Source organism: Pongo pygmaeus, chromosome 10 (genome assembly GCF_028885625.2).
Source record: "Pongo pygmaeus isolate AG05252 chromosome 10, NHGRI_mPonPyg2-v2.0_pri, whole genome shotgun sequence".
Lineage (NCBI taxonomy): Eukaryota > Metazoa > Chordata > Mammalia > Primates > Hominidae > Pongo > Pongo pygmaeus.
In genome coordinates, this window is record NC_072383.2 from 129,952,919 (window position 1) to 129,978,767 (window position 25,849).

Genomic DNA, 25,849 nt, shown 5'->3' on the forward strand with positions numbered 1-25,849 from the left:
AGACATGTGACACCAGCAGCCAACATGATCCCGGCCTCACTGGCCGACGGGCTGCTGCTCACATGAGCGCATATGAGCCTCACTCTGCAGAAGACGCCGGAGGGAAACAGCTATTCCTGTTTCCAAAGAGAAGGCCCTTTCTTTTCACAAAATGCATGCTTGATGTCACACTGTGAATTACTTATGGAGACTGCAGAGAGATGTCCAAGCCATATTTTATTTTTATTAAATTAAATAAATTAATTTTTAGAGACAGGGTCTCACCCTGTTGCCCAGTCTGGAGTGCAGTGGTTCGATCATGGCTCCCTACAGCCTTGAACTCCTGGGCTCAGGCTGTCCTCCCAGCTCAGCCTCCCAGGTAGCTGGGACTATAGGCACATGCCACAACGCCTGGCTAATTTTAAATTTTTTCGTAGCAATGGGTTCTCACCATGTTCCTCAGGCTGGTCTTGAACTCCTGCCTTCAAGCAATCCTCCCACCTTAGCCTACGAAGTGCTGGGATTACAGGTGTGAGCCACTGCACGAGCTTTTTTGTGTGCATGTATTAATTTTCTGTAGAGATGGGGCTTCACTTTGTGGCCCAAGCTCTGAGACATATCTGAAGTGGATAGGAGGGGGCACCACTCACCCTCGGGTCCCTCATGCACAGACGCACACCTAGCATCCTAGACCTATGTGCTTTGGAGCCTGGACCCAGGAGCCCTTGGCGCTGCATGAGATGAAGTGTCAGGTGACAGGGGACCGGCAGCCTCCTCAGTAGCTTCCACGCTGTCGGGGTCCCCCAAGAAGGGCCGGCCGTGCAGCAGGTGGAACCACCAAGCCCTTGCGTGCCGGGGCTTTCTGGCTCAGGGCCGTGGGGTTTGAGAGGTTCTGAAGGGGCGGCTCTGTCGTGAGGCTGGTGGGACCCAAGCCCACCCACTGCCTGCACCCTTCACTGGTAAATGTTGTGCAGGCAGGTGTGACCCGCCAGACAATCCTGAGGGGATGTTCTTTAAGGAGTGGTACCCCGAGAACAGCTGCCCAGCCAGTGACTGCCCCTTCCCAGTCCCCACGCCCCCCCATGCCTCCCCAGGGGCCCCTCTTCTCCTGGCCTGCAGACCCCGGGGCCTCCATGTGGAGGTGGGCCGTTCGCGACTGGGGAGAGCCATGACCTGGATCATTGGCGGCAATTTAAAGAAAATTAAACAGAATAAATGAAACCCACACCAGAGTGTGGTGAACGTAGAAACAGTTCCTGGGTTTAAATTTCTTGCCATGGACCAGGCCTCAGTCTGAGGAGCACCGTCCTCCGTGGACGGCCGTGATGCCTTCTGTCTCCTCCCACGGGCTCTGTTTCTCCTATCCCCTCCTGCCAGGGCCCGGCCCACAGGGCTCCCTTCAGGCTTCCCTCGTGGTGTCGTAGGGAGCAGCCCAGGGGAGAAGGCGCAGAGCTGCCCCCACGGAGAGCACCTGTTCATTCCTGGAGATGGGCGGTCTGCACGGTGCTGTGGCTGCTCGTCTTACCAGCAGAGAAACTGAGCCCCAGAGAGAGGGGGGCACTTGCTGGTGGTCCCCCGTTGTTCACCAGCATGTTATTGAATTACTGGTAGAGCCTGGGCTGTTGAGGTAGCACCCGGGCCATGGGGACCTGGCAGTGAGGATGCTGTGGCGCTCACAGAGACACAGCAAGTCAGTGCACACCACGTCCTGCCCCGTAAGGGCCATGCGGGAGGTCACGTAGGACGACTTGGGGATAATTAGGTGCTAAAACACAGTGCTGGTGATGCCGGTGCTCTTTTAAAGACGGAAGCCCAGGAGGGCCTGCCTGAGAAGGTGGCGGTGGATTCTACATCTCAGGGTGGAGAGGATGGAGCCTCCTGGCCCTGAGCAAGGACAGTCCAGGCAGAGGACAGGGCGGGGATGGAGGCCAAGGAGGGGGCAGCCAGGGGTGGTCCTCAGGGAGACGCCAGGGCTGAGGCAGGGGCTCCAGGCCCAGGGGTCGTGAGGGGCAGGAGGCAGGGAGCAGGAGAGGTGGCAGAGGCTGCTGCGGTGACTCAAGAACCGGCACCCTGCTGGTGTGGCGGGGGTGGAGGGGCAGGAGTGCCACTGCAGATGACCAGGGTTGCCCCATCTTTGACTAAGAAAGCCGGCGATCTGTTTCTCCCATGAAATCTGACTGTTAGAGGTGTCGTGTTATTACCTCTGAGCCATATGTGAGAGGTTATCTGTGTGCTGACCAGCCACCCGGGGTCTTGTGAAGATGCAGACCCCACATTCAGTGGGTCTGGGGTGGGGCCTGGCATCCTCGTTTCCGACAAGGCCCGGGTGGAATGAGGCCCCACCGGTCCCAGACCACCCTCTGAACAGACCCAGGCACAGGTGCCCAGTCTGCAAACATCAGCTCGCATTTCTGTTCATGTCCTGGGAGATGGCTGCAGCAATTGTTACCAAATCTGAGGACAGATAGTCTGGCCCCAGATACGTGCTCATTGGCATGTGAAAAACTTCCCTTGTCCCGGGAGCTGAAGGGGGAACTGGAGAGACAGGTCTTCAGCCTGGAAGTGAGTGAAGAGAGAACCTGGAAGATTCAGAGACCGAAGAAACAGACCATGGCTTAAAAAGGAGCCCAAACCAAGGGCCAGTGGGCGGGGCTTCTGGACACAGGCATTGCCTTCAGGGAACGGGGAACATCTTCCTTCATGCACAGCTCTGCAGAGTGGGCACTGGCCCCACTGGCTGCCGGGAGCCATTTATTGAATGCTAGCTGGTGATTGCGGCCTTCACACAGCCGACCACCTGGGAGTAAGGGGAAAACAGTAACAGGCACCATTTCAGATGCCCCCTGCCTGTAGATGCTCCTAACTGTTGGATACTCGCTGCAAGTGCTCCCTGCCGGTGGGTGCTCACTGCCTGGTAGTGCTCCTGGCCAGTGAGTGCTCCCTACTTGATGAGTGCTCCCTACCTGATGGGTGCTGCCTGCCAGTGTGTGCTCCCTGCCTGTGGGTGCTCCCTACCTGATGGGTGCTGCCTGCCAGTGTGTGCTCCCTGCCTGTAGGTGCTCCCAGCCAGTGAGTGCTCCCTACCTGAGTGTTCCCTGCCTGTGGATGCTCCCGGCCAGTGAGTGCTCCCTGCCTGGAAGGTGCTCCCTGCCTATGGGGGCTCCCTGCCTGTGGGTGCTCCCTGCCTCACTGGGGCTTGCATTCAGGCCTGCCCTCTCCTTCAGTCCACACCACACGAATGAGGTGCTGTCATGTGGCCATCACAGACAAGAGTCATAGGTGATTCCCTGAGGTCACATCAGGGGGCAGAGCCCAGCCTTGAGCCAAATCTCGAATGTTGGGGCTGTGTCCATGCTCTGGAGCACCAGATGCCTGGGAGCAGAGCCTCCTCCTCTGGATCCTCTATAGGCTGAGAACTAAAGCCCAGTGTGGCTTCCTTCTTGGCATGGCTAGAGAGAGGGGGAGTTACACTTTCAGCCGAAAACTGTGTTTGTGCGTGTTGTGTGTTTGTGGTAGAGGAAGGAAGGGAAGGGCCTGGTCCAGCGAGTAAAAAACCTGGAACAGAGACGACTTATGGGTCTCAATCCGTCACCGTTCCCTCTCGGTGACACTGGATTTCGACAGTCTGTGGGTGTCTTCATGGGAGCAAATCACATCTATTCATTGCCAGAAAAGGTTGATTTGAAAATGGTTTGAAATTATCCATGCTAAAAATGAACACTCTCGTCAACGTTAAAAAAAGTTAAGGCTGATATCATAAGTAGAAACCAAATTTGCAGCACACTTAGAGAATTAATAAAAATAGCACCAGTGACCTTATTTCTGGGACCTGGAGGCATGTCTTTCACAGGGCCCTGGGCTTGCACTGCTGGTCTTTGGGTTCCTGGTGCAGGCTGTCTGCTCAGGAGCTCACGTCCTCATCGTGTCCCTTCTCTCTCCGAGGTTTTCCCCTGGCTTTTCTCTATACCCGGCCTCCTCCTTGGTGGTGGTTTCAGGAAGCCCTCTTCCTCCTAAGTGGGCAGTGCCCTTTTTGTGGAAAGCCCATCAGACAACAGGGTTCACCTGAGTGAACTGGACCTAGCTGGGGTGGGCTCCAGGGCTGCTGTCCAGGGGAGGGAGACCCCAAAACGACACTCTGTCTTTGCATGCTGCTGTCAATGTGGTGATTAGGGCCCAGGCCCTGAGGGGCCATGTCAAGGCATCTGCTGATGGACGCTGAGATGGCTTCCAGCGTCTGGCAACTTCCAGTGGTTCCGGAGTGCATGACCCTGCACATGCTTCTTTAGAATAAATTCCTGGCAGGTGAGTCTTTGGGCAAAGGGCACAGGCATTTTGATTTTGAAAGACATTGCCGCATTGCACTCTGGGAACCGTGTACCAATTTATTCCTCCTCCAGCCGTGGGCAAGAATGGATAGCTTTGCTTTACATGTGAGTCACAGAAACATGGCGTCATCTCTGGGTGCTTCTAACTTCTCCTACTGAGTGCAGTTCAAGCAGGGGAACGAACCCCTGGGCTGTCCAGCAGATTTGCATCCAGACCCACCCTTCACCACCCCAACTGCTCCATTCCCCAGGCGTGCTTTCTGCACCTTTGAAATTAGCAACCCCAGATCCAGTAAGAACCCAGAGAAGGCAAGTTTTTCTTTTAATTGGATAAAATTATCCTAGAAAAGTAGGCCATTGGAACAGATAGAGAATTCATCCAGAACAGACCCTGTAACTTCTCAGTACACCCATGAGAATCTATGTCAGAGAATTAAAAGAATCAGCAAGTAAGATGACATAAAAAATTATAAAATCAGAATATTTATATTATTTATAGTAGAAATAACGGAAGCATAAATAAACATAACACTAATGATTGCAAAAATTCTAATACATCCACGCTAAGGGAGATTATTCATCTCTATACTAAAAGAGGAATGATGAAGTCAGGAAACGCGGTGTAACTGTGAAAGAATGGGGTTGTCACCATGCCAGTGCATTTGCAGGGATTTCCAAGGTAACATTGTATGAAAAGGACAAGACGTAGACTAGGATGATACATATCCCATTTTTGTAAAGCCACGCCAAAATCCAAAACACACCCCTATGCGTGAGTGTGTTTCTGTATATGTGTTTAAATATGCAACATTATATCTTGGTATGTGATTATCAGAAAGGCACGGGCCGTGCATTCAAGGTTGTTAGTGGGCGGAGGCAGGAGGGAGCCACACAGGTGAGGCAGTGGCAGGAGCTGGGGAGAGAAAGGACTGTAAACACCAGCCTGTGGGCTCTGACCCAGGTGTGTATTTGTGTGGAATTGTGTGATATGATCCAGTGAATAAAGTCAGCCAGCTGGAAGAGGTGTTTCTGAGGCCTGCTACCCAGGGGTGGTGTTTCACGTTCACTGCGCCTTCCGGATGCCCAGGCGCTGAGACATGCCCATGCCCGTGTTTGCTGTGTGAATGAGGGTACGGAGGAGCGAGTCTGTTCCACAAGGGCAGAGGAACTTAGGGAAAGAGATGTGTTCTCCTTGGAGGCCAGAATGCCACATGCGTGCTGGTTTAGTCGGTGGATCCCAGTCATGCCGGCACAACTGGTCTGTACTGCCGCAGGTAGGTGGAAGCTCAACTTTCTGTCCTCCCTAAGGACTGGCTGGCAGGGTACGAGGGAGCGAGGACCTGAGGTTAACACAGGGGTGGATGCAGGTGTGGGCTGGCTCAGCCAGGGACCACCCAGCATTTCTTGCTGAAGCCACACACCCAGTGAAGGTGCTGGGCATGGGGACTGGTGCCGTGGAAGACATTTGGGCCTGGCCTTAGGGAAAATTCAGCTGCACCTACTCCTGGCACTTATGTTCCCAGCTCACGGTGTGCAGGCCAGGGAGAGGGTCTGGTTGTCTAAGGGGGGAGAGCCCTCGATATTGATAGACAGTCCTGCCAAGGCTGCACCCATCGAGGAAGGGCAGTGGTCGAGGAGTGTGTGGGAGGCTGGGAGGAGTCCCAGGGCCTGCCACGGTGCGCTCTTTCTTCCTGCAGGTGGCCGCTGCCTCCCAGGCGGCCACTTCCCAGGCTTCAGGCGTGGGAAGTGTCCCAGGCATGGGCACCTGCCTTGGGGTGGCTCTGACCTGCGGGGTGCAGGAGCCCTGTGCCAGTACAGGAGCACCTGGGAATGCCAGTCCCCGAGCACCCCCTCCTGGGGCCTGGTGGTCACAGGGAAAAAGCACTTCAATGGGACGGTCATGAACCGTGGTCTGAAGGCTGACTCTGGCCAGTGACTGGGCTTCTTCTAGCCCACAGAGGCTTAATTTTTAAAAATTGGTTGTCAATATTCCAGAACACAGATATTTTATCTAAAATTTGGGATTTTTTTTTTTTTTTTTTAAATAAGAAGAGGAAGATGTGGCCACGCTGGGCTTCCCCCTCTGGCTGGAAACGATGCTGGAGGCGAGTGGCTGCCACCCCTGCACTCAGGGCGAGGTCCCCAGGGCCCCCCGGTCCCCGTGGCCTCCCCGTACCACAAGCAGCTGCCCCTCCTCATTATGTTCGCATCGCTCTTCTTTTAGGAGACAGTGAAATGCTTCCTGCTCTTGTCTGGGCGGGAAAGTGACATATCCACGGAGAAGGACTTGGGTTAGAACTGTGGGAGGGAGGATGCTCATTTTGGCAGCACAGTCCCACCTGGTGGTTATGTCTGCAGGCCCCCGCTGGCCTCCTGAGCTGATGCCCTGCCTCTCAGGAGACATTTGAGGCTGTGGTTTCTGAGTCAGAGGAGTCCGTGTCCTGAAACCAACTGCAGGCTTTTCTGGGCATTTCTAAATCTAGCTACGGGTGGGAAAGGAAGGGCACCATGGGGGCACACCACACCTTCCTGAGGCAGGAACGGCACTGCGGCCTCCGCCCAGACCCACGGTTCTAGGCCCCGCGCCCCGCGGTTACCCAGCCAGGTGCAGCCTTGAGCCCCTCAGACGGGCTGTGGCTCCAGGGAAGGGCACAGGGCGGGCAGTGGCAGGGGCCTGAATTACACGGTGTTGCTGGGAGCTGTGAGAACCACTCTGAGCTATATTTTGCAGTCCCGAGGGTGTGTCACAGGCGGGACTGTGCCAACAGCAGTGCCGGCAGCTGCAGCATGTACAGCTCAAGTCAGAAACAGGCTCCCTCCATGGGGTCTCTGTGTGAATGTTAGCCAGACCACCTCCCAATAACACCTCCTGCATGCAGCTGGGGTTAGTAGTGGCCCGTCTGCCTCCCAGCCAGCTGGACACACAGGTCCCTCCCAGTGATGTGCCGAGTGGCCTTGGGCAGGTGCCTGCTCTGAGTCTCAGTTTCCCTGCTGCGACATGGGTGGGACCCTTTCCTTGTGGAGCTGTGGTGGTGATCAGAGAAGGCAGAAGCAGGCACAGCTCAGGCCCAAGCACCCAGCCTCAACACCCAGCGCTGAGCACCCAGCCTCGGTAACAAGGAAGTTGGTTTGTTCAGCATCCCCCCACCACTTCCCAAGCAATGCCATGGTTCACCAGTATCTTCCGGCCGAGTGGGGAGGGCATGCATCCTCAGTACCATCCTCTTAGAGACCCAGAAAATTGTCACCATCCCTTCTGATTTCCCAGCCTGTGCAGTTCTTCCAGAAGGAGAGGGTGGTGGGCAAAGCCCGCTGGGTCCTTCTGCATGAGCTCCTTACCATTCCACCAGCAAGCCCTCCAGGTGCACGGGTGCGCGCTGTTCACACCCCGCCTCATGGGTGAGTTTTCCCGAGCCCTGTCCTGGGCTGCTGAGAGCTGGGCTGGGGATGGGAGCTGGGAGCTCGCCCAGGGGAGGCGCAGGGGCATGCATCCTTCCACCCCCTCCCGTCTCCCGCCCTACCCACCCCTCCCATGTCCCTCCAGTCTCCCTCGAGACACCCCCTCTAGGCCCCCAGGGCCCTCCCCTGTACCCTGTGGCCTGTGCCTCTCCGAGTGGAGAGCTGAGTGAGCCCTGGGAACAGGGCTGACACCTGCCATCCCCATCTCTCCCTTCAGTGCCCCCGACTCTCAGGCTGCTGGCCACCTGGGACATTGGGAAATGGGACTAAGAGGTGAAAACCTGCACTTTGGGGTGGAGTAGCAGCCAGGAGCTGCCAGGACTCAGCTTTGCTGTCAGCTCAGCCCCAGCCCTGCCTGGGCACCTCCCAGTCCTGGGGGCAGGGAGACGTAGGTTCAAGGTTCTGAGGGTTCCATCCCTGCCTCTCTTGACAAATTCAATTGTCCTTGCCTCCTCCAACCAGACCCAGGCTGCTCCTTTTAGAGGAGAAGCATATGTTGCTTCATTTATTCCCTAATTCTCCTGAAGAAGTGTCTGCTCTGGAGCTGTGCTGGGCTTGAGCCACTCTGCAGAGGGAGCTGCAGCAGCCTCTGGGGTGGTCCCGTCTCGGGGGATCTTCTTTCGGGGCTACCCCCAGAATTGGGGTCTTACTCTGTGGGGCTGAGGGTGGGCTGGGTGGCCAGGACTGGGAACATGGTCGGGGGCCAGACTGGACGCTCCCGGGGCAGATGGACGCATAGCCCGGCCGAGGGATCAAGTCACTTTGGCGGGGCAGCTGTGGGCTGCAAGGCTGTGGTCAGGGCTTGACGTCTGAAGCAGGCCGGGTTTCTAGTCCACACGTATTTTTTGTTATGAGTGTGTTGAATCTGGGAAATTAGAGTGGGGATGTGGGGGCCGTCTTTGAGAAGCTGCCGGCCCCCATGTTAGGAGTGGGGACAGGAGCTCGAGGGTTCTTTCTGGGACATACAGGAAGCTGGGGTGTCAGGAGATAGAGGGGTTCTGTAGGTTGAATTGTTTGTAAAGATGATACACACATGTGGGAAAATGCAAGAACACAGAAGGCAGAGTGTGGAAACTGATGGTCACAGCCACCATTCCTGCCTCCTGGCCCTTCCCAGAGCAGCGGCTTAGGGTCACGGCCACCGTTCCTGCCTCCCGGCCCTGCCCAGAGCAGCGGCCTAGACACGCGCTTGCTTTTCTGTCATTCCAGATGCAGTTGCTGAGCCTGGGGCCCCGCTTTGCTCTTTGTTCATTTTTTGTTTGTTTTTTAAATTTTCTGTACCTCAATGGATGCAAACCTTACTTTAAACAAAGGGTAGTGAAGTATAAAAACTGCTCCCTGTACTTTTATTTACTATTTATTTGTTTTAGAGACAAGGTTGCATGCTATGATCCTGGCTGGAGTCAGTGGCGCCACCTCGGCTCACTGCAGCCTTGACCTCCTGGGCTCCAGAGATCCTCCTACCTCAGCCTCCCAAGCAGCTGGGACTAGAGGTGTGCACCACCATGCCTGGCAAGATGGCACACTTTAAAAAATGTATCCACGTATCTTGGAGATTGCTCCTTCTCGGGGTACACAGAGCCACATCTCCCGTGTTAACCACTGCGTAGCTCTCCCGAGGGTGGACACTGAAGTCATGGCGGTCTTTGGCCGCAGCAAATGACCAGCATCCTGTGCACACATCCCGCCTCCATCTGTGAGGATGGGTTCCCGTGAGGCACTGCCGGTCCAGGTTTACATCCCGCCTCCATCTGTGAGGATGGGTTCTCGTGGGGCCCTGCTGGTCCAGGTTTACATCCCGCCTCCATCTGTGAGGATGGGTTCCCGTGGGGCACTGCTGGTCCAGGTTTACATCCCGCCTCCATCTGTGAGGATGGGTTCCCCGCCGGTCCAGGTTTACATCCCACCTCCATCTGTGAGGATGGGTTCCCGTGAGGCACTGCCGGTCCAGTTTTACATCCCACCTCCATCTGTGAGGATGGGTTCCCGTGGGGCACTGCTGGTCCACTTTTACATCCCGCCTCCATCTGTGAGGATGGGTTCCCGTGAGGCACTGCCGGTCCAGTTTTACATCCCGCCTCCATCTGTGAGGATGGGTTCCCGTGGGGCACTGCCGGTCCAGTTTTACATCCCGCCTCCATCTGTGAGGATGGGTTCCCGTGGGGCACTGCCGGTCCAGGTTTACATCCCGCCTCCATCTGTGAGGATGGGTTCCTGTGGGGCACTGCCGGTCCAGGTTTACATCCCGCCTCCATCTGTGAGGATGGGTTCCCGTGAGGCACTGCCGGTCCAGGTTTACATCCCGCCTCCATCTGTGAGGATGGGTTCCTGTGGGGCACTGCCGGTCCAGGTTTACATCGCCACAGCTGTTTAAAGTGGCCGTCATCTGGGGCACAGTGGGGACTGGGCCCTGAGTTCCCAGTCATGTTGGGTCCTGGGTTCTGCTCTGAGGTCCACCTGCCTCCTGCTGCCCGGCTCTGCCTCCCAGGGCTGACCGCTGTGCTGAGTCCCAGGTCTGTCACTTGAGGCAGGTGATGGGAGGGGGGGAGGCCCAGCAACTCTGTCATTTGGGGCAGGCGATGGGAGGGGAGGCCCAGCAGCTCTTCTCTCGCTGCTACAGGTGGCTTTTTGGGCAGCAGCCGCACCTCTGCTGTGGCTGCAGCCCTGCTGGACGGTCTATGGATCTGGCTTCCACTGGGGGATTTGTGGTGTGGCTCATTCCTGGGCCACCTCACTACCCCTGTGAGGTCCCCCTTTCTCTCCCCTCCTGAGGGTTATTAATTCCCGGAGTCAAATGTTCCACTCTTTGAAAGGCTGGAGTGGTTTCTCTTTTCCCAGCTGGCCCCAGACTGATGCACAAGCTGTGCAGCCAGGGGAGGCAGCAGGAGCCCCCAGAGTTCCTGGTCTGGAAAACAAGGGGGCGATGGTCCCCTCAGCTGACACTTTCAACTAGGTCACAGTGGCCCGAGGCAGGCCAGTCCCAGCATCTATTCAAACACACAGCAGCCCAGCTGGGTCCTCGGGGAAGATCTCCTGCCCGTGGCCAGTCCTCTCCCATCCCGCAGCACCCCTCAAGCGGCCAAGCAACTCATTTCCACCTGTCCCCGGGCTGTTGGCTCATTTCCATCAGTGGACGTGAAATGTGCCAGCAACTGGACCCAGCCCAGGGGGAGGCTGGCTGCATGCTGCTGGCACGTGCTACGGCTGCCTATGGCCAGGGACGGCCACCAAACCAGGGATGCCTGGAGTCACACATCCGCCAGTGCCTGGTTGCTTGTGCTGTCCAGGAGCCGAGAGCAGGAGTGCAGCCCAGCTAGGGGCTGAGGGCTGCCCTGAGGGGAGACAGGCCCGGTGAGAGCCTGGATGCCAGCCGCTGAGAGACCAGAGACAGGGAGGAGCCAGCCTGGCCAGGACAGGGTGGGCGTCAAAGGTGAGGGAGCAGATGGTTGGTTCAAGGGCTGGTGTGGGGGTGGAGTGTGGACCTAGCCCGGGGTTCCTGCTCTTGTACTCGGGAACCCATCCTCTGCTCCCCCTGCTCTCTGCTCTACGCTTGGCTTCCTGCCAAGTCCAACCAAGGAGAGATGGTGCTGCTGGCGTGGGCGAAGGGACCAGCCTCCTGGCTGGGCTCCTGCTGGCATGGGCATCCCCCTGTGGCTCCAGCCCCTGCATGCAGACCCTTCCCTGCACCCCCGCGCCAGCCTCACCTGGGCAGGCTGGTCTGGTTCCAGCTTCTGCTGGTGGCCTGGCCTGGCTCTGCTGCTGTCCCCTCTCCTGCTGTCCTCCCGCGGTGGCCGCTGTCTGGGCTGCCTCACTGCCTTCTCTGCTTTTTCAGGGCTTCCCTCACCTTCATAACCAGCTCCCCATGTCCAATCCCGAGCGGGGAGGGTCTTGCTTTCCCATGATGAAGGGAGAGGGTGGATGGAGGCAGGTCAGAGGCATGGGCTGGGCTGGAGCCTGCGGAGCCTCAGAAGCCATGGTGGGGGAATGGGGGTTTGAGTCTGAGACTCAGGCGCCGTGGAGGGGGTGAGGCGCGAGGGAGGAGGCTCCAGTGTACAGTGGAGCCCAAGCCAGGAGGGACTTGGTAGAGGATGGGGCTGGTGCTGTGGGGAGACCAGGGAAGCCCACGAGGCTGAAGAGATCAAGGCGGAGGCTCTAGAAATCTGTCAGAAAGAGGATTGAGACAGATGGCCAGTGGTGAGAAGCCAGCAGGACTCGGAGGTGGGTGCTCCAAGGGAGAGGGAAGGGCCTGGGTCAGGGCCTTTCTCAGATCATGGCTGTGTGAGGGCCACCATCCCTCTGTCCCTCTGCAGTCACCTCCGCCACCGCCCCTGTGTGTTTCCATCACAGCCTCATCAACACGACACTGGCAGCCTTAGGTATTTATTCATGTTTACACATCCACGTCTTTGTTCATTACCCGCTTCCCCACTGCAATGAGACTTCCATGCCTGGCACACAGTAGGTGCTGAATACGTGCTTGCTGCTGAAGCAGGGGCCATCAAGGGTCAGCCCCAGCCCTGCCTCTCACCAGCTGTGTGGTGGTGGGCAATCACTTACAGCGGCTGCCTCAGCGTCCTCATCTGTAAAGGGAAACCACGCTGTCCACTCACAGGCTTGCTCTGAGGATTCGATGCCTTCAACCAGCAGGTGCCTCATTTCTGTCATTTCTAGCCACTCTTCTGTGATTCTCCATGATGTCTAGAGTTTGCCAGATCCTCTGTCGGGCCCCAGAGATTCAGAATTAAACAAGACAGTCGACCTGTCTTCATGGAACTTACCGTCAGAGCTCACATCACTCTGGTCTAGAAGGCTGTCTCCTGTCCTGTCTGTCAGGTTCCTGCCCAAGCACTGAGGCCTGTGTGAAGCCCTCTCCCTCCTAACGCCCACTCAGTATTTATCTCCCCCTCCCTCAGATCACCCTCCCTCCCTTCCAATTTCCTAAGGCTGTGTGCAGGTCGTGGTGGAGTTAACGTTTAACACAGGTTGCAGGGTTAAGTAATACAATGACAAATCCATGGCTGAATGTGTGTTACAACTAGAAAGTCCCTGTAGTAAAGAGAAGGCAGTGAGCCACTATCAGGATCACCTAGATTGTCACCTTCTGCCTCAGTCCACTCTGTGGGCTTGAAAGCTGTGTTGAAGCAGCGAGGTTTGCAGACCCTGATGTGTGCATGCCGTTTCTTCTTGATCCCTCCTGAAGTCGGCCTCATTATTCAGACCATTGTGTGGAAGAAGAATGTATGATGTTACGTGCAGAAGCCTTGGAGACTCCAGTTTATGGGGGATCTCAGGAGTTTTCAAAGGTCATTTTGATCATCTATCATTTTTACCTATGGGCTCACCTTATAACTCAAGCCCCATGTACAATGTGACCCTCCAATATATCTGGCCTTATGTTTCTTACAATCATTTCAAGGCTGCCTGGTCAGGCTATTAGCTCTGTTCAAGGGAAGAGCCATATGTCTTTCTTTTTAGTGTTCCCCATTGCGCCTGGCATGATGCTGGCTTTGGGTGAATTTGATAAAAGTACATGATAAAGAGACTTGATTGATGGTGGGGTTGGTTCATGGTGGGGTTGGTTGATGGTAAGGTTTGCTGGTGGTAAGGTTAGTTGAAGATAGGGTTGGTTGACAGTAGGTTGGTTGAGGGTAGGATTGCTGAAGGTAAAGTTAGTTGATGATGGGTTGGTTGACGATGGGTTTGATTGATAATCAGGTTGATAGGTTGGTTTATGATGCATTTGGTTAACGGGTTGGTTAATGGTTAGGTTAGTTGATAGTGGGTTGGTTGAAGATCAGTTTATGATGAGTTTGGTTGATGATGCGTCAGTTGATGGTAGAGTTGGTTGATAGTAGACTACTTGAAGGTAAGGTTGGTTGATGGTGGGTTTGGCTGATGGTGGAATTGGCTGGTAGATTGGTTGATGATGGGTTGGTTGATGGTAAGGTTGGTTCATAGTCGGTTTGGTTGATGGTCAGGTTGGTTGATGGTGGAGTTGGTTGATGATGGGTTTGTTGACGGTAAGGTCAGTTGATGGTGGAGTTGGTTGATGATGGGATGGTTGATGGTGAGGTCAGTTGATGGTGGAGTTGGTTGATGATGGGTTGGTTGATGGTAAGGTTGGTTCATGGTCGGTTTGGTTGATGGCTAGGTTGATTGATGGTAGAGTTGGTTGATTGGTTGGTGATGGGTTGGTTGATGGTGGAGTTGGTTGATGGTGGAGTTGGTTGATGGTGGAGTTGGTTTATAGTCAGATTAGCTGGTGGTGCATTATTTGAATGTAAGGTTGGTTGATGGTAGGCTTGGTTAATGGTAAGGTTGATTGATGATGGGTTGGTTGATGGTGGGTTGATTGATAATGGGTTGGTTGATGGCGTGGTTGGTTGGTGATAAGGTTGATTGATAATATGGTTGGAAGGCTTAAGGCATAAGTGGTAGGTGTGGGTCTGGGGCTAGGGCTAGACTCCCATTTGTCAGAAACTCCCAGTAGAATGGGTGGCCAAGAATCGAGATTAAGATTGTTTTAGAAAGTTGGCTGACCAACTGCAGCCCAATGTGCAGCGAACTCTCATGTCAGCCCACTGGAACCTCACTGCATTTGCAAATAGATGAGCTAAAGCTTTATTTTCTCAATTGAAAAGATATTAATCAGTGATGTAGATTTAGGAAATCTCTCTGTTGAATCAGTGGCAGAGTCAGATGGGTAGATGTGAGGGCTTTTTCTCCCCTGACGCCTTCAGCAAATACCTCTGGTTACCATTGTGCCCAGTAGTGCTCACTGCTATTCTTAGAGCTGCGAGATGAGGTAGGAAAAACTTCCCTAAGTGGACTGCATCCTCAGGGCTTCCCATGTCCCTGGGGGAGAGACAATGCCCCATGAAATGCAGCCATGGTGTCTGAGAGTGATGTGCATCCCTCTGGTGGGACATGAGATGACTTGGGTAGAGCATAGATGATCAGGGGTGGGGAGAAGCCAGGGCCTTGTGGGGTGGAGACCTGTGTGGGGTGCATCTCTTGGGGGGTTTCCCAGGGCAGTGGGCCAGGCAGGCTTTTGGACACCACTGCTTTCCTTCCTTTACTAGCAGTGTTTCCATTGATTTTTCTTTTCTTTTCTTTCTTTTTTTTTTTTTTTTTGAGACGGAGTCTGGCTCTGTCACCCAGGCTGGAGTGCAGTGGCATGATTTCGGCTCACTGCAACCTTCACCTCCCAGGTTCAAGTGATTCTCCTGCCTCAGCCTCCTGAGTAGCTGGGATTACAGGTGTGGGCCACCATGCCTGGCTAATTTTTATATTTTTAGTAGAGATGGGGTTTCAGCATGTTGGCCAGGCTGGTCTCAAACTCCTGACCTCAGGTGATCTGCCCGCCTCGGCCTCCCAAAGTGCTGGGATTACAGGCATGAGCCACTGTGCCTGGCCTCCATTGGTTTTTAACTGAATTCAGTTTGGTGACTGCTGAAGAGCTGGACGTTCGTTTCCAAGAACCATTCCCTCTGCTGAGGCCCAAAACTCTTGTAACTGACCCTTACTTCCATCTCTAGGCAGAGATCAGTGTGAGAGACAAGACTTCAGTTGTCTTAGGAGACAGCAAAGAAAGATTGCATATCCAGTATAATGTCAGTGTGTCCTGTATTTGGTTTTATTCTTAGTTTCTGAAAAATCTCACTTCCTCTAAAACAGCACTTCTTAAACCACACCTCTGTTGCTGTCATTGGGTCTCTTCCCTTCCTCCTCCAAAGAGTTTAAGAAATGCCAAGTTGAACATAGCTGAACAGGGGGGATTTATTTTACCTGCAGAATCCTCAGAACTCTTAAGTGGCTTTATATTCATCCAAAAAGTCTTTTAAGGGGTGCAGAGAATGGAGCTTTTCCCAAACTTATCTGAAACCAGAAACATCATTTCATGGACGATTTACTAATAATGTCATGCGGAAACTGGAGTGTCACACACTTAGCCTGGGGAATGTGGCCTAGAAATTGAGTTCCCTTCACCCACCGCGGCTATGCGATTAATGGGAGTAGCTCTTGGCCCATCCATCTGCAGGTGGAGACGTTTGTTTCCATTGCTGAGAATGCTGCGGTGGGAATGCACTGGCAGCACCCGCCTGTTGAGTTGAGGAACTTGTTTTGCCAAACATACTCGGCAGGTGACTGATGGGTGCCTACCCCTCCCACAAGTCCCCTTCTGCTGGCAGAAGACGCCTGTGACCTCAGCTCCCACCTGGTGGAGCAGAGATGGGCAGCACTGGGCAGCTTCGGCCCCCGGGAGGCCCCTGTTCGCCCACAGTGTCCCAGGTGCCCTGGGTGTTGCCAGGCAGGGATAGGGAGTGGGCTCTGGGCAGAATCAGTGTGAGTTCACCAAAGTCTCCACTTTGAGTTCCTGAAGCCCAGTGCAGGAGAGCCCCTGAGGGTCAGGGGAAGCTGAGATGGAGGCACACACCCAGGGACATCGTGGCACCTGCTGCAGGGAAGCCCACGGGCGTGGCTGTGATTCCCAGGGGGCAGAGGTCAACAGCCTGAAGGTCTTCTCAAATATGGGAGGCCAGGCCCAGGAGTTGGAGGAAAAAGGTTTATCCATGGGAGAAGGAATAGTGGGGCTCTCCCACCCCTAACTGGATGATTCTGCAATAACCAGAAACAAGCACAAGAAACCGCAGCCATTCTCCCGAGGGGACAGGGGGCCCCGTTTCTTCAAAGTTCCCTCTTATCCTCAGGGACACTGATGGGCTCCCCTGTGACTGCCCCTCCTCTCTCCCTGGGGCATCATGAACCTGGAAGGGGGATTCTTCCGTCTCCCTGGTCCTGGCCACGCAGTGCCCACCTTTCTCGTGATAGCCACGACGTCCGTGGAGAGGGAAGTCCAGCCCCTGGGAAATTGGAACTTGTGCACAGGTCCTTGCCTGCTGAGGCCTGAGCCGGCGTTCAGCACAGGTGGCTCTGCCCAGCCCTCAGCCTCTCTGCCTTGTCCCTGAGCCCGAGAGCACAAAAGGGCCCCTCCAGGGGACATGCTCCTGGTGTCATGGCAACAGCTGTTTCACTCCTGAAGGGGGCCAGGCCAAGGCCCTGCCTTCCGCAAGCACTGGATCTCAGAGAGGGCCTGCAGGGTGAAAATGAGCTCCTGCTAAAGTGGGAGGCACAGGCTGTGGGGTCCAGGCTGCCCCTACCCCAGCCCCACGCACCCAGGAATCTAGCACGTCTGTAGCCTCTCAGGCGTGAGCCCACTCTGCTGTGAATCACAGTTGAAGGCGGTGCTCGCTGAGTGTTCGGGCTTCCCATGACCCCCTGGCCCCAGGTTGCTCCCCGTGGTCCAGCGCACTGCCAGCCTCACCCTGAGCTGGGGACCCCTGGGCCTGCGGCGTCTCCTCCCTCATTGCCAACAGCTCCTTACACACTCAGTGTGGCCTCCTTTTGTTCCTTTGTCCTGGTGATCAGGGGAGAAGGCATTTAGACGCCCCCTACCCCCATGCCACAGGAGGAAGCTGGAGGCAGGGGTCTCGGAGGATGGGGGGACGTGGGTCTGGGGTCTCAGTGCCGGACAGGGACAGCATGATGCAGGCTTCAGGCTTCAGCTGGGCCTCTGACAAGAGCCATGGACCACAGGAGGAAGCACGTGGCGCCCTCCTGCACGTGAGCAGCTGGGAGGCTGCCCTTCCAGGCCTGTGGCTTAGGAGCCCGGAGCCTTCTGGAGCCCAGGGTCACATGTGTCTGAGCTTGAGGCCCCAACTTCAGAACCGAGGGGGCGCCGTCTGGATTGTGCGGTCGGTGAACTGCGGCTTCGGTTCTATCCTCTGTGGCCCTGCAGCCGCTTAATCCCCAGGTGTGTTCTGTTCTGCCTCATTCCCACAAGGAGGTGGGACCCAGCAGACACGGATGCTGGTGATCACCACCGTGTCCATTTAGAGAGCTTTCCTGAGGCCCACAGTGTGCAGGCGGCAGCCATGGTGCGGGCACTGGGAGGGTTGTGGCCTCAGGCAGGGGCGGTAGCCAGCTCTTCCCTAGCACTGCTTTGTGCGGGCACTGGGAGGGGCGTGGCCTCAGGCCGGGGTGGTAGCCAGCTCTTCCCTAGCTGCTCCAGCACTTTATGTTTGTAAATTCATGGAGTCCTTGCGGCCACTGTGGGAGGGGAGAGGGGTCATTATTTTCATTTCACAGCCGAGTGTCACGTGGCCCAGATCATCAGCCAGGACATGGCCCAGCTGGGACTTGAACCCAGGAGATCTGGCTCCGGGGCTGACTGTTAGTCTGCAGCCCTGTGTATTGCAGTGTAATCAGGAGGCTCAGTGCCTGCCCGGGCCAGGCAGTCGCAGTCTGGAGACTGTGGCTGAGGGAGCCTGAGTGTTCTGTAGGGCACCTCAGAGCACCGGACATGCACACACAGAACCAGGGCTGCAACCCCAGCACCGGCCTCTGTCGGTGGTAGCAACAGACATTTGGGCTGGGAGGCAGGGCTTGGTGGTCAGCACCACACTCACAGGGGACCAGCTGTGCACCCACCTGGGCCCTCTGCAGCTTCAGGCTCCGATGGGGTGTCTGGGCCCACTGCTGACGCCTCTGCTCTGCTCCCTGCAGCTTGCACGCGGACACCAGGTGGCGCTGTCGTCTATCAGCTACGTGGGCTGCTCCCTCTCCGTGCTCTGCCTGGTGGCCACACTGGTCACCTTTGCCGTGCTGTCGTGAGTCCCCTTTTCTAATCCACCCAACAGCCCCTCGGCCCCTGCCTGCACCCCAGATCTCAAGATGGAAGAGACATGGGGGAGGGGAGGGGCTGTAGAGGTAAAAGCACCAGGCTTAGCTAAGCTGGAAAGGTCTGGAAAGGCCCCCAGCCCAGGCACAGGAATTCTGGTGGAACCGGAGCCAGGCAAAAGGGGATGGCCATGGGCCTGGGGACACCTCAGCCCTGTGCTCATTCATTCATTCTGGCTCCCACGTTCCTCAGCACAGGTGTGTGGTCAGCTTTGAGAGCCCAACTGTGCCCAAGAGAGATGAGAACATGCTTGGATGGGGGCTGGACAATAACCAAGTAAACAAAAGCGAGAACAAACATCTTCACTGTGATCACGCCCCGAGGCAGCAGGGCAGACAGGGAGGGGTGCAACTGGGTCCCAGCAGTGGCCAGGAAGCTTACGCTGAGGGAGACATTCGGGCCGCCATGCAGGTACCTGGGAGAGGGTTTACCGCATGGGAACAGCTATGCAAAGGCCCCACAGCTGGAATAAGCTGGGGCTTTGAGAAGCAGCAACATGAGCTGGGAAAGAAAAGAACTGAGTCAGAGCAGAGCCGTGGCCCAGGGTCAGACTGTGTAGGGCTGGGTGGGCGTGGAAGGAGCTGGGGTCAGATCCAAGAGCAATAGGGAGCCATTGATGGTCCACAGCAGGGAGTGACAGCAACCCCTCTGGCTGCTCTTGGAGGAATGGATACAGAGACTTCGTGGGGCCAGGGAGCCCAGCCTGGGGGACTGGGTCGGCGCAGGGCCCGGGCCTCACACCCTGCCTCTGTCCTCAGCTCCGTGAGCACCATCCGGAACCAGCGCTACCACATCCACGCCAACCTGTCCTTTGCCGTGCTGGTGGCCCAGGTCCTGCTGCTCATTAGCTTCCGCCTCGAGCCAGGCACGGTGAGTGGATGCAGCTCTGTGTTCCTGCGCTGTCCTTCCCCTGCCTCCTTGGATGTCACTGGGTGGCACCTTCTGCTAGCTTTTTCAACTCAAATTTCAGAACCCATCTCCCCAGACAACCAGGGCTGTGGTTTTTTGGGGCAAGCAGAGATCGTGACGTGCATGAGCTGGTTTCTGTGCTGCACGCAAGCCTCGGGTAAAGCTGCCGCTGCCGCCACCCACTCACACTGCCTAGCACCAGCTACGCGTGAGGCACCGTGACAAGGGCTTGCATCTGCGAAGCCATCTCACCCTCTAACCAGCCTGTCATCCTCTCAGCCTACAGATAAAGGAATTGGGGCACAGGGCTTACAGGCCTTGGCCAAGCTGACAGCCTGGTGTGGGCAGACCAGGACTCTTGTCCGCTGCAGGCTGTGCCCTTCATCAGGTGCTTGACAGCAAACAGTTGTGCCACCTTTGTTCAGCGAAGCAGACCTGCAGACCTAGATGCCACCTTTCCCTGCCCTTTGCATGGAGTGGGGGATTCTCTGGGGCCTTAAGAAGTCTTAGACCTCACAGAAGGCAAAGAGCTGAGACTCTCTGAAGTGACCCAGCAGTGGAGTGACGTGGGCTTGTAAGCCAGTTGGTGGAAGAGAAAAACAGAGGGCTGCCTGCTCCATGTGCGGGAGGAAAAAGGGAGCTGGTTCTGGCAGAAGCTCTTAGGAACCCATCAGGATAAGCCTGTGGTCTTAGGGTACAATCAGGATTGGCCAACAGAAGATGAACGCTTTATCCCATGCCTAGCGGGTCAGCAGAGCCTGTCCTCCTCGCTGCCCAGCAGAGCCCTTTGTCCCCATGCATGTCCTGGGGCTGCTGCCTACGGACAGACCCACCTTCCTGTGGCAGCAGGCACCTCCCTCCCAGGGCACCCCACCTCAGACTCAGGGGAGCGTCCGCGAAGTTCCTGGACGCACCGTGGAATGGACTGGGTGTGCACTGGCCTCATGTTCTCCTGCTGGACGCTTCTCAGGCTCCAGTGTGAAACCTCCCATGAGGATTCCTTACAGTGCAGATTTTGGTTTAGGAGCTCTGGGTGGGGCCCAGAATGCTATATTTCTATCAATCATTCAGGTGATGCTGACGCTGCCTGTCCAAGTCCATACTGGGGAGCGAGATCCCACTGTGTGCTGGCAGCAGGAGGCGAGGCAGGTCTGCAGGAGCTCCAGGTGTCTATAATCCCAGCTGGTGGCCCTAGGGGACTGGGAGAGCATCTTTCCTCCAGAACCCTGTGTCTAAATCCCAGGGAAGGGCTCTGATGGGTCCCGCTCTCCCAGAGACCTGTGTCTGAATCCCAGGGAAGGGCTCTGATGGGTCTCGCTCTCCCAGAGACCTGTGTCTAAATCCCAGGGAAGGGCTCTGATGGGTCCCGCTCTCCCAGAGACCTGTGTCTGAATCCCAGGGAAGGGCTCTGATGGGTCCCGCTCTCCCAGAGACCTGTGTCTGAATCCCAGGGAAGGCCTCTGATGAGTCCCGCTCTCCCAGAGACCTGTGTCTGAATCCCAGGGAAAGGCTCTGATGGGTCCCGCTCTCCCAGAAACCTGTGTCTGAATCCCAGGGAAGGCCTCTGATGAGTCTCACTCTCCCAGAGACCTGGGTCTGAATTCCACGGAAGGGCTCTGATTGGCCCTGCTCTCCCAGAGACCTGTGTCTAAATCCCAGGGAAGGGCTCTGATGGGTCCTGCTCTCCCAGAGACCTGTGTCTAAATCGCAGGGAAGGGCTCTGATTGGTCCTACTCTCCCAGAGACCTGTGTCTAAATCCCAGGGAAGGGCTCTGATGGGTCTCGCTCTCCCAGAGACCTGTGTCTGAATCCCAGGGAAGGGCTCTGATGGGTCCCACTCTCCCAGAGACCTGGGTCTGAATCCCAGGGAAGGGCTCTGATGGGTCCCGCTCTCCCAGAGACCTGGGTCTGAATCCCAGGGAAGGGCTCTGATGAGTCCCGCTCTCCCAGAGACCTGGGTCTGAATCTCATGGAAGGGCTCTGATTGGCCCTGCTCTCCCAGAGACCTGTGTCTAAATCCCAGGGAAAGGCTCTGATGGGTCCCGCTCTCCCAGAGACCTGTGTCTGAATCCCAGGGAAGGCCTCTGATGAGTCCTGCTCTCCCAGAGACCTGGGTCTGAATCCCAGGGAAGGGCTCTGATGGGTCCCGCTCTCCCAGATATCTGTGTCTGAATCCCAGGGAAGGGCTCTGATTGGCCCTGCTCTCCCAGAGACCTATGTCTAAATCGCAGGGAAGGGCTTTGATTGGTTCCGGTCTCCCAGAGACCTGTGTCTGAATCCCAGGGAAGGGCTCTGATGGGTCTCGCTCTCCCAGAGACCTGTGTCTGAATCCCAGGGAAGGGCTCTGATGGGTCCCACTCTCCCAGAGACCTGTGTCTGAATCCCAAGGAAGGGCTCTGTTTGGCCCTGCTCTCCCAGAGACCTGTGTCTAAATCGCAGGGAAGGGCTTTGATTGGTTCTGGTCTCCCAGAGACCTGTGTCTGAATCCCAGGGAAGGGCTCTGGTGGGTCTCGCTCTCCCAGAGACCTGTGTCTGAATTCCAGGGAAGGCCTCTGATGAGTCCCGCTCTCCCAGAGACCTGTGTCTGAATCCCAGGGAAGGCCTCTGATGAGTCCCGCTCTCCCAGAGACCTGTGTCTGAATCCCAGGGAAGGGCTCTGATGGGTCCTGCTCTCCCAGAGACCTGTGTCTAAATCCCAGGGAAGGGCTCTGATGGGTCCCGCTGTCCCAGAGACCTGTGTCTGAATCCCAGGGAAGGGCTCTGATTGGTCCTACTCTCCCAGAGACCTGTGTCTAAATCCCAGGGAAGGGCTCTGATGGGTCCCGCTCTCCCAGAGACCTGTGTCTAAATCGTAGGGAAGGGCTCTGATTGGTCCTACTCTCCCAGAGACCTGGGTCTAAATCCCAGGGAAGGGCTCTGATGGGTCCCGCTCTCCCAGAGACCTGGGTCTGAATCCCAGGGAAGGGCCCCAGTTGGTCCTGTTCGAGTGATATTCCTACAGGGTAAACCTTTGTGCCCAAATGGGAGAGGATGATTGTAATGGTTGGTCCCACCAGAGCCTCTGGGGTAGGGAGGGGCTGCTCCCCAAGGGAAAGGGGCAGCTGGTCCTGGAAGACACAGGGCCAGGGGTTGCTGAACCAACAAAAATAATAGGTATGTCTTATTTTGTATCTAGATAGATCGTGATGACAAGAAACACATTTAGTGGCTTGTACATTCCTTCTCTGAGAACTAACGGCCTTGGGCACATCTGAAGGACAGAACTTGGAGACCAGCAGAGCTGGGTTGTCCTGGGGTCCTTGGTTTGTGTTCCTTCCTGGGCTCTGGTTTCCTGGACCTTTTATCTAGAGCTAAGGGACAAGCCCTGGCTGTTCCCAGCAATTGGACTCACAGGGAGCAGATGAGTGGAGCCCCAGGAGGATCTGAGGCTGCGCTGTGCAGGGCCCAACTGTCCGTCCTGGGCACCTGGGGCCTCCAGGCCCCAGGCGAGGAATGGAGAGGTTCCCAAGGCCCTGCGTTTCTGTCCCTGAGCCCTATTGAGGGGAAGCCGGTGGAGCAGCATGGTCGCCTGAGCCCCTTTCAGTTCTGGGTAACTACAACTTGGAAGCTGCAGTCAATTTAGTTAGAACTAAGTCCCAGCATGTAGGGTTCAGCCACATGGCAGGCGGCAGGCTCCACACCTCTCTGGGAGCCACGTGGCTTCCAAAGTTCCCTGCTCCAGTCCTCACTTGAAGGGAGGGAAACTGTTCCATAGTCCCTGCCTTAGCCCCGGAATCCACCCTGATTGGACCAGGTGAGTCATGTGCCCATCCCTGAGCCAATCCTGTTGCAAGGAATGGATAGTTTTGCTGATTGGTTGGGCCTGAGTCCTGTGCCCTCTCCTAAACCAATCAGCATTCCTGGAGGCAACATGGTGTTGTGATTGGCTAGCCCTGAGTCAAGTGCTACACCCAAATCCCTGGGCTTGAGCAACAGGAAGATACTCTGGGAAGAAACATGGTCACATGACCAAAAGACGGCCCAGGACATGGGTACTGGGAGGCTGGGACCATAGCCACGCCCAGGGCCCACCCAGGGCTGTCTCACCTCCCATCTCTGGTTAAATCCTAGACCCCCTGCCGGGTGATGGCCGTGCTCCTACACTACTTCTTCCTGAGTGCCTTCGCATGGATGCTGGTGGAGGGGCTGCACCTCTACAGCATGGTGATCAAGGTCTTTGGGTCGGAGGACAGCAAGCACCGTTACTACTATGGGATGGGATGGGGTAGGTGGGGCAGGGCAGGTGGGATCGCGGGGCAGGAGGGACAGGAAGAGACAGGTGGGGATGGGGCAGGTAGGACAGGATGAGACAGGTGGAAGTGGGGACAGAAGGGCAGGTGGGGATGGGGGGAGGTGGGAATGGGGTTTGATAGGATGGGACAGGGAAAGTCAGATGTGCTTTCATCTTCATATTATCCTTCTTGGTGCCTCCTGGAGACCCAGATAGGAAGGAGAATCCACTGGCTAATCAAAGGCAAAAATTCCCCATCACTTGGAAACATTTCCAACATTCCTGACTTGTTTAACAATTTTGGTGATCTTTTCAAAGAACCAACTTTTGGTTTGATTTTCTTTTTTGTTTTTCTATTATCTGTTTCTTTAATTTCTGCTTCAATCTTCATTATTTCCTTTCTTCTGCTTATTTTAGCTTTAGTTTCTTCTTCTTTTCCAGTGTGTTGAAGTGAAAGTTGAGGTTACTGAGTTGAGATTTTCTTTTTTAATATAGGCACGTATAGTTATATATTTCCCTCTACCCACGGCTTTAGCTGCATCCTGTATGTTTTGTGTCTTCATTTTAAATTCATCTCAAAGTATTTTCAAATTTATTTAATTTTTATTTGACCCATTGATTATTTGTGTTGTTTAATTTGTACATATTCATGAGTTTCTCACTTTTTTTCTATTATTGATGTCTAATTTTATTTAATTATGGAAAGACAACATATTTTGTATGATTTCTGTCCTTTTAACTGTATTAAGGTTTGATTTATGCCTTAGTAAGTATCTACCCTGGAAAGTGTTCCATATGCCCTTGAGAAAAATGTGTATTCTGCTGTTGGATGGAGTGGTCTACAGATATCTGTTAGGCCTAAGTTGGTTTATAGTATTGTTCAAGTCTTCTATTTCCTCGCTGATCTTTTTTCCAGTTGTTCTGTCCATTACTGAAGTATTGAAGTCACCACTTGTTGTATTGTCTTTTTCTCCTTTCAATTTGTTGATGTTGCTTCCTGTCACTTGGGGTTCTGTTTTTAGGTACACATATGTTTATACTTGCATCTTCCTGATGAGTTGACACTTTTACATTTATAAAACATCTCTTCATCTCTAGTATTTTATTTTAAAGTCTGTTTCTCCCATATGATTAGTAGAGTCGCTCCAGCTTTCTTGCAGTTGCTGTTTGCAGAGTATATATATTTTCCATCCTTTTACTTTCCACTTATTTGTATCTTTGAACCTAAGGTATTATCTCCTGTAAACAGAATACAATTGGATTTTTAAAAATTGGCAATTTCTGCCTTTTGGCTGGGTCATTTAATCCTTTCCCATGTAATGTTATGATTTATATGGTAGATTCACATCAACAATTTTTCTCTTTGTTTTCTATATGTCTACTATCTGTTTTGTTTCTCTATTCTTCCTTTACTTCTTTCTTTTGAATTAAGTGAATATTTCCTAGTGTAATTAAGATAATTCTCTTAATGATTTTTTTCACTTTTTTGTTTGGTTATTTTCTTAGCGATTGACCTAATGCTTACTATATACATCTTAGCATATTAGAATCTATTCCAAATTTATACTAAATTACAAGATATAAACATTATTTTTATATGGGCATATTCTGTCTTCCTTTGTTCTGTGATTATTGCTATACATGTTACATCTGTATAAGGCACAATTCAGTGATACATTTTTGTAACTATTTCTTTAATCGTGTATCTTTTAAAGAAGCTGGGATAAAAGGAGAGCAAGTACATATTTATAGAGTTACATTAACCTTCTGATTTCCATTTCTGATTCTCTGTATTTTTTCCTGTGAATTTGAGTTTCCATCTGGTGGTGTTGCTTGCTATGTGTATATATGTTTCTGTGTGTGTTAAGATTCCTTTTTGGGGTCATTTGCTTTCAGCCTGGAGAACTTTCTTTGTTATTTCTTGTAAGGCATGTCTGCTAGCAACAGATTTAGTTGTTGTTTATCTGGAAATGCCTTTATTTCACCTTCATTTTTAAAAAGTAGTTTTTCTAGATATAAGATTCTTTTTTGCTTTTCATTCTTTGATTATGTCATCTCACTGCCTTCTGGCTCTATTGTGTCTCATAATAAGTCAAAACTTAATCTTACTGGGATCCCTTGTATTTGAAGAATTGTTTTTCTGTTGATTCCTTCAAGCTTTCTCTT

General features: G+C 54.3%; 1 protein-coding gene across 9 annotated transcripts in view; it reads left to right on the forward strand.

Annotated features, from left to right (window-relative positions):
- The window catches only part of ADGRD1 (adhesion G protein-coupled receptor D1), a 188,396-nt gene that overhangs the window by 133,004 nt on the left and 29,543 nt on the right, over nt 1-25,849 (forward strand). For 7 of the 9 annotated variants that reach the window (XM_063646825.1, XM_063646827.1, XM_054444290.2 and 4 more), the window contains 3 exons: nt 18,330-18,433; nt 19,263-19,374; nt 23,524-23,677. In XM_063646825.1, coding sequence (XP_063502895.1) covers nt 18,330-18,433; nt 19,263-19,374; nt 23,524-23,677 — 370 coding nt within the window. The remainder of the gene's footprint in view (nt 1-18,329; nt 18,434-19,262; nt 19,375-23,523; nt 23,678-25,849) is intronic. The other 2 variants (XM_063646830.1, XM_063646829.1) reach the window with 1 other exon arrangement.